At 39.5% G+C, this 13,758-nt stretch overlaps 1 protein-coding gene across 3 annotated transcripts; it reads right to left on the bottom strand.

The window, feature by feature from the left end:
- Positions 1–360: 360 nt before the first annotated feature.
- On the bottom strand, positions 361–13,105 carry alas1 (aminolevulinate, delta-, synthase 1). Of its 3 annotated transcripts, none has more exons than XM_034166169.1 (11): positions 12,939–13,105; positions 6,850–7,093; positions 6,548–6,730; positions 6,334–6,468; positions 5,943–6,162; positions 5,594–5,778; positions 4,762–4,941; positions 4,239–4,403; positions 1,043–1,311; positions 772–934; positions 475–635 (listed from the first exon to the last, which is right to left on the bottom strand). In XM_034166169.1, exons 2-11 carry the CDS (start codon positions 7,058–7,060, stop codon positions 475–477), a joined length of 1,872 nt encoding a protein of 623 aa, XP_034022060.1. In that variant the 5' UTR covers positions 7,061–7,093; positions 12,939–13,105. The 3 variants fall into 3 exon arrangements, with proteins under 3 accessions (XP_034022059.1, XP_034022060.1, XP_034022058.1); XM_034166167.1 differs by having other exon boundaries at positions 6,334–6,471; positions 12,939–13,104; XM_034166168.1 differs by lacking the exon at positions 12,939–13,105 and having other exon boundaries at positions 361–635; positions 6,334–6,471; positions 6,850–7,060.
- Positions 13,106–13,758: the final 653 nt, after the last annotated feature.

Raw genomic sequence — 13,758 nt, 5'->3', positions numbered from 1 at the left:
AAAAAAAAAAAAAAAAAAATCAGGTTGCAACAATCATCACATACGCAAAGCCAGCAGTTTTGTGCATTTATCCAGATTGTGTTGCAACCAAAATCTCTTTGACCTGCAAAAACAAGTGAACATTGGTAAAGTAGAACACGGTGCGAGATCACGCACAATGACGACTTAAAATGTGTTTTTCAGTTGGTCCCTTTTCAGAAAATACAAAAAGTCAAGGAGAACTAATTTTACCACAGATGACTGATGAACACTTATTACACAAAGCTGTTGGAATTAGTGTGGAAGTGGCGTCTCCTTATTTAATACAGTATTTGCTTTATAAGAGAGAATGGAATCCAGTTACAAACAGAAACACAGAGGTAAGTTCCTTGTCATATGTAGTTTATTAAGAGCATATAGAATATTTGAAACAATAAAAGACTGAGGAACAGGTTCTGAGCGTGTATGGTTCATCTCAGCCGGTAGTGGTTAGTGTTATGCGCAGACTGAAACGAGGTGACTCAGGCCGTTGAAGTATGACTTTTCTCGTTCGCTCATCACCTCAAAGTGCAGCGGCTGCTGGCAGAAGTTGCACTCTGCAGACGAATGGGGCTTCAACTCCAGGCCCACCTCCTTCCAGGTCTGCACCAGCCTGTCTGTAGATGCAAGACGTGCAAAATTCAGCTATCAGTCAAAACAAGAACTGCAGTTAATGGATTCAAAACACACATCCAAAAATGAAAGGAAACCGAATTTCCAATAAAGCTAAAAAAAAGAAGAAGCTCATCTTACCAACAAAGTACTTCATCATCTCCGGCGTGTGGTGTGGAGTTGGTGCGATGCGCAAAAGCTCATCCCCTCTGGCAACAGTGGGGTAGTTGATGGCCTGCACGTAGATGTTGTGGTGGCTCATCATAAGGTCACACACCTTTGTGTTCTTCTCTGCATTCGACACCTGTAAGAGGCACATACTGTGAGCATGAGCAGGCAGGCATCAGGAGGAGGATCGAAACATGGCCGTGGATTTACACGTCCACTTTAGCACTGCTGTGGGGATAGTTACCCGGATTGGGATGATGTGGCTGGGGCAGTGCACGACGGGCAGCCCGGAGTCCATCAGCATTTGTCTCAGCAGCTTGACGTTACGCTGATGTTTGCGTCTCAAAGTGCGGCCCTCTTCTCCTTTAAGAATCTGGATGGACTGCTTGGCCCCGGCTAAGAGCATCGGTGGCAGGGAAGTGGTGAAGATGAAGCCAGCAGCGTAAGAACGCACCGTGTCCACCAGGCCGGCAGTACTCGCGATGTAACCGCCGACACAGCCGAAGGCCTTACCTGGAAAAAAAAAAAAAACAAGTAGTTATTCTTCATGCCAGGAAAATACATTTTGTATCCTTTCAATTAGAAATAGAGTAAACCACCTTGACACTTGTATGAATTCGATCCCCGCACTGGAACACAATTTGTCGTGCCAATGTGTACCATTTAGATGGTATGCTTAAAAAAAACAAACACCTTAACGCTTGCCCAAATTTGATCCCCATACTGGCAAGAAATCTTGTGTGCCAATGAGACAGTGTTTCTGAACAGGTAATGTTCATGATTAATTCAAGCAAGTGGCATGAAATTTATGCGTGCCAGAAATTTTGAACATTTCTAAATTTTCTTTGCACAGTTTACAATGAGTTTACTCATTGGCGTGCAAGATTGCGTGCCAGTGCAGGAATCAAATCCATGCAAGTGTCAAGGTGGCTTAAGAATGTACTGCTGAAAGCTTTTTTGGAATCTTGGGTGGAAATACTTTCTGCCCACCATTCTATTCTTTTTGAACCCTTAAACCCATGTTTGCTTTTCTATTATGTTTCCTTGAAAACAAATGGCCAAAACTACACAGTTTATCATAGAAATAAACTGTAAACAATAGAAATCAGTTTTTTTTTAATTTACAACAGTCCTTGAAATAATAATTTGCACTGAACGCTTCCATCAGGAAAACTAACCCAAAAATATAGAAACTGTTTTTATATATATATATATATATATATATATATATATATATATATATATATATATATATGCACACATACACACATACCCCAATTCCAATGAAGTTGGGACGTTGTGTAAAATGTAAATAAAAACAGAATACAATGATTTGCAAATCCTCTTCAACCTATATTCAACTGAATACACCACAAAGACAAGATATTTCATGTTCAAACTGATAAACTTTATTGTTTTTGTGCAAATATTTGCTCATTTTTAAATGGATGCCTGCAACACGTTTCAAAAAAGCTGGGACAGTGGTATGTTTATCACTGTGTTACATCACCTTTCCTTCTAACAACACTCAGTAAGTGTTTGGGAACTGAGGACACTAATTGTTGAAGCTTTGTAGGTGGAATTCTTTCCCATTCTTGCTTGATGTACGACTTCAGTTGTTCAACAGTTTGGGGTCTCCGCTGTTGTATTTTGCACTTCATAATGCGCCACACATTTTCAGTGGGCGACAGGTCTGGACTGCAGGCAGGCCAGTCTAGTACCCGCACTCTTTTACTACGAAGCCACGCTGTTGTAACACATGCAGAATGTGCTTTGGCATTGTCTTGCTGAAATAAGCAGGGACGTCCCGGAAAAAGACGTTGCTTGGATGCAGCATGTGTTGCTTCAAAACCTGTATGTACCTTTCAGCATTGATGGTGCCATCACAGATGTGTAAGCTGCCCATGCCAAGAGCACTAACACACCCCCATACCATCACAAATGCAGGCTTTTGAACTTTGCACTGATAACAATCTGGATGGTATTTTTCCTCTTTTGTCCAGAGGACAAAACGTCCATGATTTCCAAAAACAATTTAAAATGTGGACTCAGTCCACAGCACACTTTTCCACTTTGCATCTGTCCATTTTATATGAGCTCGGGCCCAGAGAAGGTGGCGGCGTTTATGGATGTTGTTGATATATGGCTTTCGCTTTGCATGGTAGAGATTTAACTTTCACTTGATGTAGCGATGAACTGTGTTAACTGACAGTGGTTTTCTGAAGTGTTCCTGAGCCCACCCGGTAAGATCATTTACACAATCATGTTGATTTTTAATGCAGTGCCGCCTGAGGGATCGAAGGTCATAGGCATTTAATGTTGGTTTTCGGACCTGCCGCTTATGTGTAAAAAGTTCTCCAGATTCTCTGAATCTTCTGATTATATTATGGACTGTAGATGATGGAATCCCTAAATTCCTTGCAACTGAATGTTGAGAAACATTGTTCTTAAACGGTTGGACTATTTTTTCCACACAGTTCACAAAGGGGTGATCCTCACCCCATCTTTGCTGAGACTTTTGGGGATGCGCCTTTTATACCCAATTATGACTCACCTGTTTCCAATTAGGTGTTCTTTGAACATTCATCAACTTTCCCAGTCTTTTGTTGCCCCGTCCCAACTTTTTTGAAACGTGCTACAGGCATCCATTTCAAAATTAGCAAATATTTGCACAAAAACAACAAAGTCTTATCTGTTTGAATGTTAAATATCTTGTCTTTGTGGTGTATTCAACTGAATATAGGTTGAAGAGGATTTTCAAATCATTGTATTCTGTTTTTTGTTTTTTTTACATTTCACACAACATCCCAACTTCACTGGAATTGGGGTTGTATGTATATCGGGTGTCCCAAAAAATATACAACATTTAAAACACTCGGTTTGACCCTTAAATGCTACAAACTTAATCACTTATGTTTCTTTTTTACTTGCAGACCCTGAAGTTTATGTTGATGCCAAGCAAGACTCAGGAAAATGCAAAGATTAACCATACTACAGCGAACAAAAATTGAGTTTTGGCACCAGACCAAGAGTGTCACACAGGTGCAGCGACTTTAGATTGGGTTGATTGGCAGCTGCAGAGCTCTAAGGAATAATTACGCCCTTGGTTTCGCAGCGACACAGAAGAGTAACTCAATAAGAGTGTAACAAGAGCCTCATAGTCTCCTAGCAACTGCAAAGGTGCTCAGTCCTCTGGCAAAATGGGCAGAGAAAAATCACTCACAGAGCACTTCAAGTTTCCCACTCGATGGCAACAACTGTTTTGCTTTCTCCAAATATAAATAAAGGCTACCGCAAATATCAATGAAGAGACAAAAACATTCATATTTATGGAGGTTGTTTTTCTACTTTTTGGGGAATTATTACAAAAGCAGCTTAACATGTAAAATACATCAGAGACACTACTCAGTGATGAGTTTTAGGAAAACAAAGAAACTGACCAAGAGTCCCCGAAATTATATCCATTTTGTGCATGATGCCATCCCTGTCTCCAATGCCCCCTCCTCTGGAGCCGTACAGGCCAACAGCGTGAACCTCGTCAACAAAGGTAATGGCACCAAACTCATGGGCCAAGTCGCACATCTCCTCCAGCTGACAAACAGCACCTGATTTCCAACAAGATGGACAGAGAAAGAAATTATTATATATTTCACTTAAACCCAAAGTTAAAGCACAGTCTCGTCTGAGCTCACATTTAAAAGGTTGGTTTTTTTTTTGTTTTTTTGCATCAGACTTTAAAAAATACTTTTTAACCAAATGCTACCTTTTGTTCACTGTTAAAATTAGTCACAGTAACCATAACCTGGATGTGTTGTTGAGAAATGATATTTCCTCACACGCAAGAAAGCCCTTTAGACATATTTATTAAATATTGACGAATGAATACAAATTTGATCAACTGATTCACGTGAAACCCTTAATGGTTTCATTTCTGAATTGGTGTGGGACCATCAAAAAACTGACCATCCATGGAATGCACCGTCTCAAAGGCGACAATCTTAGGTTTGGTGGGGTCACCCTTCTCCAGCAGCTCTCGGAGGTGGGCCACGTCATTGTGGTGGAAAATAAATTTCTTAGCGCCGCTGTTCCTGATGCCCTGTATCATTGATGCGTGGTTGCCTGCGTCGGAGTAGATCTCACAGCCTAAAGTCATTAAGGAGACAGATCAGGTGACAATGTAAGACACTTGAGAACTTAAAAAATAAAACGCTCATTTGTACAGGGTGACACCCATCACCCCCCCCAAAAAAGAACCCATAAAAATGGTAATAAATCCTACAAAGCTCCAAATGGTACAATGTGTTGGCAAAATACGCCTTCAGGAAAAAATGCCTTTTCCTTGGTTGACCAAGACATGCTGGGGAAGACGATTGGAACAATAGTCTTTCGAGCATAACTCTGAAAGAACATGACTTTCATGCAAAGCGACCAAGATAACTGAAACATTGGGGAATGATCGTACACAGACTGAAATGTAAATCTTACAGAGGTCCGGTAAATTTCTTGAACTTTGCTGGACCTTTGTTGGATTTATTACAATTTTTATGGGTTCTGTTTTTTTTTTTGGGTCACTCTATATTTGTTGAAACGAACAGAAAAATCCCCTTTTATCCACTTTCTTCTTGCCCACTTAAAGTGTTTGCACAAACTCACACTATACATAAAAATAAACCACAAAGAGGATTAATTATGTTTGAAGACAACTACAATTTTAAGCTTTAATGTTACTTAATTATATGGACATAACGGTTGGATTTCCGGCAAGCATTTACAATAGAGCAAACATATACAATACCAGGCAGCATCTTGGCCAGGGTGAAGAGAGTGGAGTCATTAGCAACAAAACAGGAAGTGAAGAGCAGGGCCGCGTCCTTCCTGTGAAGGTCTGCGAGTTCTTGCTCCAGCTCCACATGGAATTTACTGGTCCCAGAGATGTTCCTGGTGCCTCCTGCTCCCGATCCATGCTTCCGCAAAGTCTCCCTAAAAAGATTATAAAACCCACAAAAGCAAAATTACTTTTTTAAGCCTGATTTTGCAAAACACCAAACAAAATAGAGAGAAAAATCCAAAACTACACATATCTTTAGATATGTGTAGAATAACTCATGACATTCCAACACAACACATACAACTCCACCACTCACATGATGGTTTGCGCCACCCGTGGGTGTCGACTCATGCCGAGGTAGTCATTGCTGCACCACACAGACACCTCCCTCTTGTTCTCCAGAGAGCCTGTGAAGTCGTCAGCCATAGGGAACTCATTTGCCAGACGATTCACAGTCTTAAACACACGGTATGTGTGATCGCTCTTCTTCTCTTCGATCTTCTTCTCGAAAAAGTTGTCGTAATGGAACCTGGTAACTGTTGGAAGAGTGAAGACACAGTTTGCATACTGTTGCTTTGTAATAAATGAAGTGATACGATTGAAGTCTACACGTCTCAGGTTTCGTCCCATTCACTTAATCATATAGATTCTACTCCAGTTGTTCGACTGGTGTTATCGAATATAAGAGCCTTAATGTTACAACTTACAACTGCCAGGCAAGTTGTCCTGGAGCAAGTGAGAGACCCTCTTCGGTCTCTGTTTCAGCAGACTCTTCATTAGACGTCCTTCCTCTCCCATAGTTTTACCAATCAATGACAGCTGCTCCAACTGAGCAGGGGGCCCTTCTGAGATAGTTAAAAAGTAAAATAAATAAAGCATACACGGAGTTAAAATGACAAATTTCTCAACAAATCTGATTACCCTTCTGCACAGTCCTGATTTCTTCAACATCCTCTTGGAATTCCACGCCGACCTGGCGGACCACATTACTGTTCTTCTGGCCCATCTCAGCAGCCAGGAAAGGGCATTTGGGGGCCACCACCTCATCCGAGGGTGGCGCGGCAAGAACGTCAGGCAGTTTGGCTTCCGCTTTTGGTTTGAGAACTGGATGTGGACAAAAATGGCTTTTAGCCTTAGTAATTTAATCAAAAGAGGAAAACACCAGGGGAAGGGGTGAGGGGAGGAGAAGAACAAAAGCGTGCCTCTTTAAATATCATCCTTACCTTCACCAGTGGACATGGTATCCTCAATCTTCTGCCAGGAGGATGAAGAGGAACATAGGGCACGTGCCAGTGATGGGGCCATGGGTTTGGAGGCTAGCTCCATCATGAAGGGGCATCGCTGGGCATACACTGCCAGAGACTTTTTGGACTGCTGGAAGAAAGCCTGAGGCACACGAGCAAGGAATGGACAGCGACGTACTATCACATCCATAGTCAGGAGGAACGGTTGAGATTGTACACAAGCCTATGACCAAAAGAAATTTGTGTTGGAACAAGTTCAAAAACCTGCTCTGCAGGATATCGACTTCAAGTAACCTCCCAGTAACATGAAGCCCAATCTGCTCTTTCAAATCGTTTGTGTGATTTTATCATGTTTGGTGGTATCATGGTAAATTTCACAGCAATAAAATAGTTTATGAGCTTTTAATACATTGTATCACAATGCTATAATCATACTACAACCCTTGGCAAAAATGATGGAATCACCGGCCTCAGAGGATGTTCATTCAGTTGTTTAATTTTGTAGAAAAAAAAGCAGATCACAGACATGACACAAAACTAAAGTCATTTCAAATGGCAACTTTCTGGCTTTAAGAAACACTATAAGAAATCAAGAAAAAAAGATTGTGGCAGTCAGTAACGGTTACTTTTTTTAGACCAAGCAGAGGAAAAAAATATGGAATCACTCAATTCTGAGGAAATAATTATGGAATCACCCTGTAAATTTTCATCCCCCAAATTAACACCTGCATCAAATCAGATCTGCTCATTGACATTGACCCTATGTGTCTTTTTGCAAGGAATGTTTTTGCAGTTTTTGCTCTATGGCAAGATGCATTATCATCTTGAAAAATGATATCATCCCCAAACATCCTTTCAATTGTCCAAAATATCAACATAAACTTGTGCATTTATTGATGATGTAATGACAGCCATCTGCCCAGTGCCTTTACCTGACATGCAGCCCCATATCATCAATGACTGTGGAAATTTACATGTTCTCTTCAGGCAGTCATCTTTATAAATCTCACTGGAAAGGCACCAAACAAAAGTTCCAGCATCATCACCTTGCCCAATGCAGATTTGAGATTCATCACTGAATATGACTTTCATGCAGTCACCCACAGTCCACAATTGCTTTTCCTTAGCCCATTGTAACCTTGTTTTTTTCTGTTTAGGTGTTGATGGCTTTCGTTTAGCTTTTCTGTATGTAAATCCCATTTCCTTTAGGCGGTTTCTTACAGTTCGGTCACAGACGTTGACTCCAGTTTCCTCCCATTCGTTCCTCATTTGTTGTGTTGTACATTTTTCGATTTTTGAGACATATTGCTTTAAGTTTTCTGTCTTGACGCTTTGATGTCTTCCTTGGTCTACCAGTATGTTTGCCTTTAACAACCTTCCCATGTTGTTTGTATTTGGTCCAGAGTTTAGACACAGATGACTGAACAACCAACATCTTTTGCAACATTGCGTGATGATTTACTCTCTTTTAAGAGTTTGATAATCCTCTCCTTTGTTTCAATTGACATCTCTCGTGTTGGAGCCATGATTCATGTCAGTCCACTTGGTGCAACAGCTCTCCAAGGTGTGATCATTCCTTTTTAGATGCAGAATAACGAGCAGATCTGATATGATGCAGGTGTTAGTTTTGGGGATGAAAATTTACAGGGTGATTCCATAATTTTTTCCTCAGAATTGAGTGAGTCCATATTTTTTTTCCCTCTGCTTGGTCTAAAAAAGTAACCGTTACTGACTGCCACAATCTTTTTTCTTGATTTCTTATAGTGTTTCTTAAAGCCAGAAAGTTGCCATTTGAAATGACTTTAGTTTTGTGTCATGTCTGTGATCTGCTTTTTTTTCTACAAAATTAAACAACTGAATAAACATCCTCCGAGGCCGGTGATTCCATAATTTTTGCCAGGGGTTGTATTACCGATTTACAACATTATACAACTTAACTTCATACTCCAAGCACAATTACTAAACTTTGTCACTGTAGATTCTGTGATTGGGCCTTTTTGGTGGCTGCGCCCAAATACTGGAACAGTTTGCCTTTATCAGAGCTGCTCCAACTCTAGAGTCTTTTAAATCTGCTCTTAAGACCTACCTTTTTGCTTTGGCTTTTAATATGTGTCTGGTCTTTTACTTGTCCTGTGTTTATATGGATTTTAATTGCCCTGTTTTTGTAATGTTTTTGATATTGTTTGTTTAACATGTGAAGCACTTTGGGCAGCTGGTGTTGTAGAAAATGTGCTATATAAATAAAATTGACACTGACATTCTGCTAAATTAGGCGTTAGCTCCAGGAAAACACACACACCTTTATTTAACATGCAAAAATGTTCATATTTAGTAATGTTTACTAGGTAGTTAAATTATACATCATGGATAATGATAATTGTATCATAAAGTCTGTATCGAAAAAAAATAATTTATATCTGACACCATGAAGAGTCAACTACTGCATGGGGGAAACAACTACCTCTTGCAGAAGAATTATAAATGATACAAATAGGAAACAGATAACATCAAGAATTCCAATTTATACTGCAGAATAATTAGTTTATTTGAAGTTAAAACATTCAAAGGTTACTTCCTGTATAATTAGTTGGAACAGTGAAAAAATTATAGTCCCCTCCAAAGGTTTTGTAAAAGCAAGGCCAATTCCTTTGTTTTTGTTGCTCACTGAAGACATTTGGGTATAAGGACCCTGTCCCACTGGCGTTTAGGAGGATTTGCGTATGGATTGAGCACAAAATTGGCCCATATTCGGCAAACGTCCGCACTATCCGTGTAACATGCCTGTATGAGTCAGCCGTCATCCGAACACGTCCGTGATCATCCGCAGAGGCATGCATGTCCGCAGCCAGGATTTTTGAGCTGTTCAAAAATCTGAAAGCGGATAACATCTGCCTCACATACTCCAAATATACTCAAGTCATACACAATACATACTCACTCTAGGCACTGTATATCTGCCGTTAACCGCTGATATCTGCAACTGATGGGGATTTGCAGCGTGACAGAGGACCGGGACAGTGTGTAAAACAGATATATATCGTGCCTATCATGTCCACATCACAAACTAAAATATGTTGTAGCGACTGCATACAGATTGGCCACGAATAAAGCGTTTTTATTACACCTGCTTTGCAGCTGATTTGCGGACATTCTGTGAATGCATAACAAAGACGTCACGTAAACCCAAAGTACTATTATTTGGCAGAAAGCGAAATACCTGCCAGTCAGTGCCGGTCCAGCTGTGTAAATCCACAAAGATGTAGTAGCTGCTGCAATCCAGGAATTTTATTTAACACCAACAAAAGGAAGAGTTGCTGTTTATAGCCACAAGTCTGTTTTCTGTGAGGCTTTCAAAAAAAAAAAAAAAAAAAAAAAAAAAAAACACCGTCTCACACCCCAGCGGCTTCCCCCCTCCCGCTCCCCAAACTCATGAACAGTTAACCCTCGAATGACAACAAGAACATTAACCCTGTGATCAACTTGTCCAAATCCAGCAAATACTCCAGAGGCTGTATTTTTGGTGTAAATATTGATGCCGACAGCCCGAGTGAGCTTCTTTTATGACCGCAATGCAGATGCCGTGCACGCACAACATGTGTGCGATGCATTCATAATACACCCGTAACGCTGCCGTGATAATCTCAATGTGTTGGATCAGTTTCCTCACTACATGCGTTATATAACCATAATTGTTCATCATATATTCGCTATATATTATTAATATCTGCGTGATTCATACTTGGACATTTGTCATTTTTAGCCATTTTTGTTGCGGACGACAACGAACACCCGCAATTTGTAAACTCAATTCATGCACAATTAATCCTCTCCCCAGTGGGACAGGGCCCTAAGATCAAAAGATGAATATCAGACAAGAGTTTGGAAATTCAGCTTTTGTTTCCTGGTATTTACATCTAGATGTTAAACAACTCAGGACATACCACCCTTTGTTTGAACCCACCCCTGTTTCAAGTGAGCAAAACTGCTGGAATATGTGACTGGTGTTTCTTGTTGCCTTTTAGGTCGACTGTTCAAACATTAAATAGCTCTGCATGACAAGTGTAGGTTTCAGCTTTGGGTTTAACCTATAATGACTGCATTTCTTGTTAAAGAGGATTAAACCAAAATTAAAAACCCGAGAGCTGTCTATGGGAGAAAAGCAAGCCATTTTGAAGCTGAGAAAAGAAGGAAAATCAATTAAAGCCATTGGACAAACATTGGGCATAGCCAGCACAACAATTTGAAATGTGCTGAAAAAGAAAGAAACTACTGCTGTACTGAGCAACAGACACTGAACAAGTCGGCCAAGAAAAGCAACAGTTGTCAGAAATACTGTGACGAAAACCCCAAAAACATCAGTACGTTACAGCACCAACAATCTCCACAGTGTAGGGGTGAAGGTATCACAATTCACTGTTCGAAGAAGACTCAGGGAGCGGAAATATAGAGTCCATACCACAAGATGCAAACTGCTCATCAGCAGTAAGAACCAGCACTAGCAGCTACAGCGCTCAGCAGCTTACTGACACTGCTCTAAACTAATTCACGACACGGTAGCTAAGTTTGGAGGCATTTGCAATATTCGCTGGGATGTCTCTAGGTGAAGTGGAACTGTTGTCAGATGAAGAGCTCAACATATTTCTGTTGCGATTTTTTGCTGGACTGAGAAAAGCAGACACTTACATTTTTAGTTTTGTGTATAATTTTGGATTGGACTGGACTGCTATTTAAAATTCGTATTATAGTGTTTGGAACCTCTTGACGTCAAAGGACCTCTTGTTCTCTTGTTTATAAATTAATAAAATATCACATTTTTAGCCGTTACATAAAACAAATATAATAAATGTTTTTTTTATTCATTCAATGGTTTGGTGAAAGATAACTTTATTAAATCATGAAGGAAATTGTTTTGCTTTTTATTAATGTTCCATTCAACTCTACATCACCTCATTGAATGGAACTTTTCATCTTTCACCTCAAGACATTCTTACCATTGAACTCATAAACGTTCATTATTTGTATAATATAATCACACTGTGGAACTTGTGTATTGTTAGGACCCCAAAATCTACTAGATACTTCTTACTGCTCCTTTTCAAACATGTAATTTGTATTATTATATGGCTACGACGCTAAGCGCGCTCTGATGGGCTGATTTCCGGCCTGATATTTTCCGATATCTGACCTTTAACATGACAATCAGTCTGGATCATGTATCACATTCGTTACAAACCAGAAAGCTAAAAACATGATTAGAAAAACCAAGTCGGACATGAACATATTCCATAAATATCGAACAGGTCTGACTGCGAGCCCAAAACCGCCAGCAGCTTTCATATTCAGGTGATACTATTAAGTTTGCGTGTTTATATATAATAGTTATATAATAAATGAATTATTAACCTTGCTTGCTCGGTCCGTACGGGAATATTAGACCTCTGTGTTTATTGCACAGACATGTACTGTCAACACCTCAGTCTGATATTTTCCCGTACAGATCTCGGGCTCGGTTATCCATCCATCCATCCATTTTCTTCCGCTTTATCATAATCCTTTAATTTAATATAATATAATATAATATAAACACTATGGAACTTGTGTATCATTAGGACCCTAAAGTTTACTAGATACTTCTTGCTGCTTCTTTTCAGGCATGTAATTTATAATATTCAATTGTTAACTGCTATTATTTTTTTGTATGTTTTTTTTCATAAATTCTCATAAAATTGTATTTTTTCTTTTCCGTTTTTATGTGTTCAAAATAAATTTTCATTCATTTATTTATTCATTCAAAAAAGTTTACTATATAATAATGAAAGATCTGAGAATCAAAACTTTGGTCTCATATTTTTAGAATTATTAATTTTCTAAAGAGGTGAGATGTCAAAATAATGTTACAAAGTAGATTGTGAGCCGAGCCATGCATCGTTTTAAAAGTAAAAACGACAACCAGACTTTCTAACAATAAAAAACAGGGAAGTCTTGATCTGTCGTGATGTGACAGATCTCAACGTTAGCCATGGAGCTAACATTAGCTAAGGAAGACAGGGTGATTTTCATAAACTTACCGATTAACGAGTCACGCTCTATGGCAAAATCTTCTTGAAGGATTTTTTTTTTTTAACTGAACAGAACAACAGTAACGAAGCCAAGACCAAACAGAGGAAACAGTTGTTAATGGCGATGAGTAAAAGACGACAATACCTTCACGTTATCCTACACTGAGGACGAACGAAGAGGAAGAGGACGCGTTCCGCCTTATAAAGGACGAGTGCAAGATGGAATATCGCGAGATCATACATTGACGTCAAAGACAGGATTCCTGACCACAGACTAATGGGCGTGTCCATAATGTCTATGGGCGTGTCTGCCTGGAAATTTTTGTTCCTGCATGTGATCACAGAATGGTAAAATCTACATAACTGGGATCAAATTATTGTAAGAATTTATTTATTAATTATAATAATCTATATTATGATAACTGACAGTGAATGCTGTTTGAGATATTATGAGTAAATGAAAACACCAATGATTTTTTTTCCATTCTATTTTCATTTATATATCGCCAAATCACAACAAAGTTGCCCAAAGGCGCTTCACCTCACCAAGTCCCAGAACAAGCACACAGGTGACAATGGTAAGGAAAAACTCCCTCTGATGATTTGAGGAAGAAACCTTAAGCAGACCAGATTTAAGGGGTTGCCCTTTGCTTGGGCCATGGTACCGACACAATTTACCAAACAATTTACAAAATGAATATACAGGAAATTTTGATGGTGCAGATGACGGGAGGGTTACAGAAGGAGATACCACTCGCATCTCTGGATGGAGCCGCATCTCAAACAGAGAGAGAGAGAGAGGAAAAAAAAAACAGAATCAGGCATCGGA

The sequence above is a fragment of the Thalassophryne amazonica genome, chromosome 3, assembly GCF_902500255.1.
Source record: "Thalassophryne amazonica chromosome 3, fThaAma1.1, whole genome shotgun sequence".
NCBI lineage: Eukaryota > Metazoa > Chordata > Actinopteri > Batrachoidiformes > Batrachoididae > Thalassophryne > Thalassophryne amazonica.
Note: the sequence above shows the minus strand (reverse complement) of the source record. Positions and strands in the feature narration are given on the sequence as shown.

Coding starts and splice junctions, on each gene's coding strand:
- alas1 (XM_034166167.1), bottom strand. CDS start 7,060: ATGGATGTGATAGTACGTCGCTGTCCATTCCTTGCTCGTGTGCCTCAG. Junction 5,779..5,942: donor CGGGTGGCGCAAACCATCAT/GTGAGTGGTGGA, acceptor TAATCTTTTTAG/GGAGACTTTGCGGAAGCATG. Junction 636..771: donor GATGATGAAGTACTTTGTTG/GTAAGATGAGCT, acceptor TTGCATCTACAG/ACAGGCTGGTGCAGACCTGG.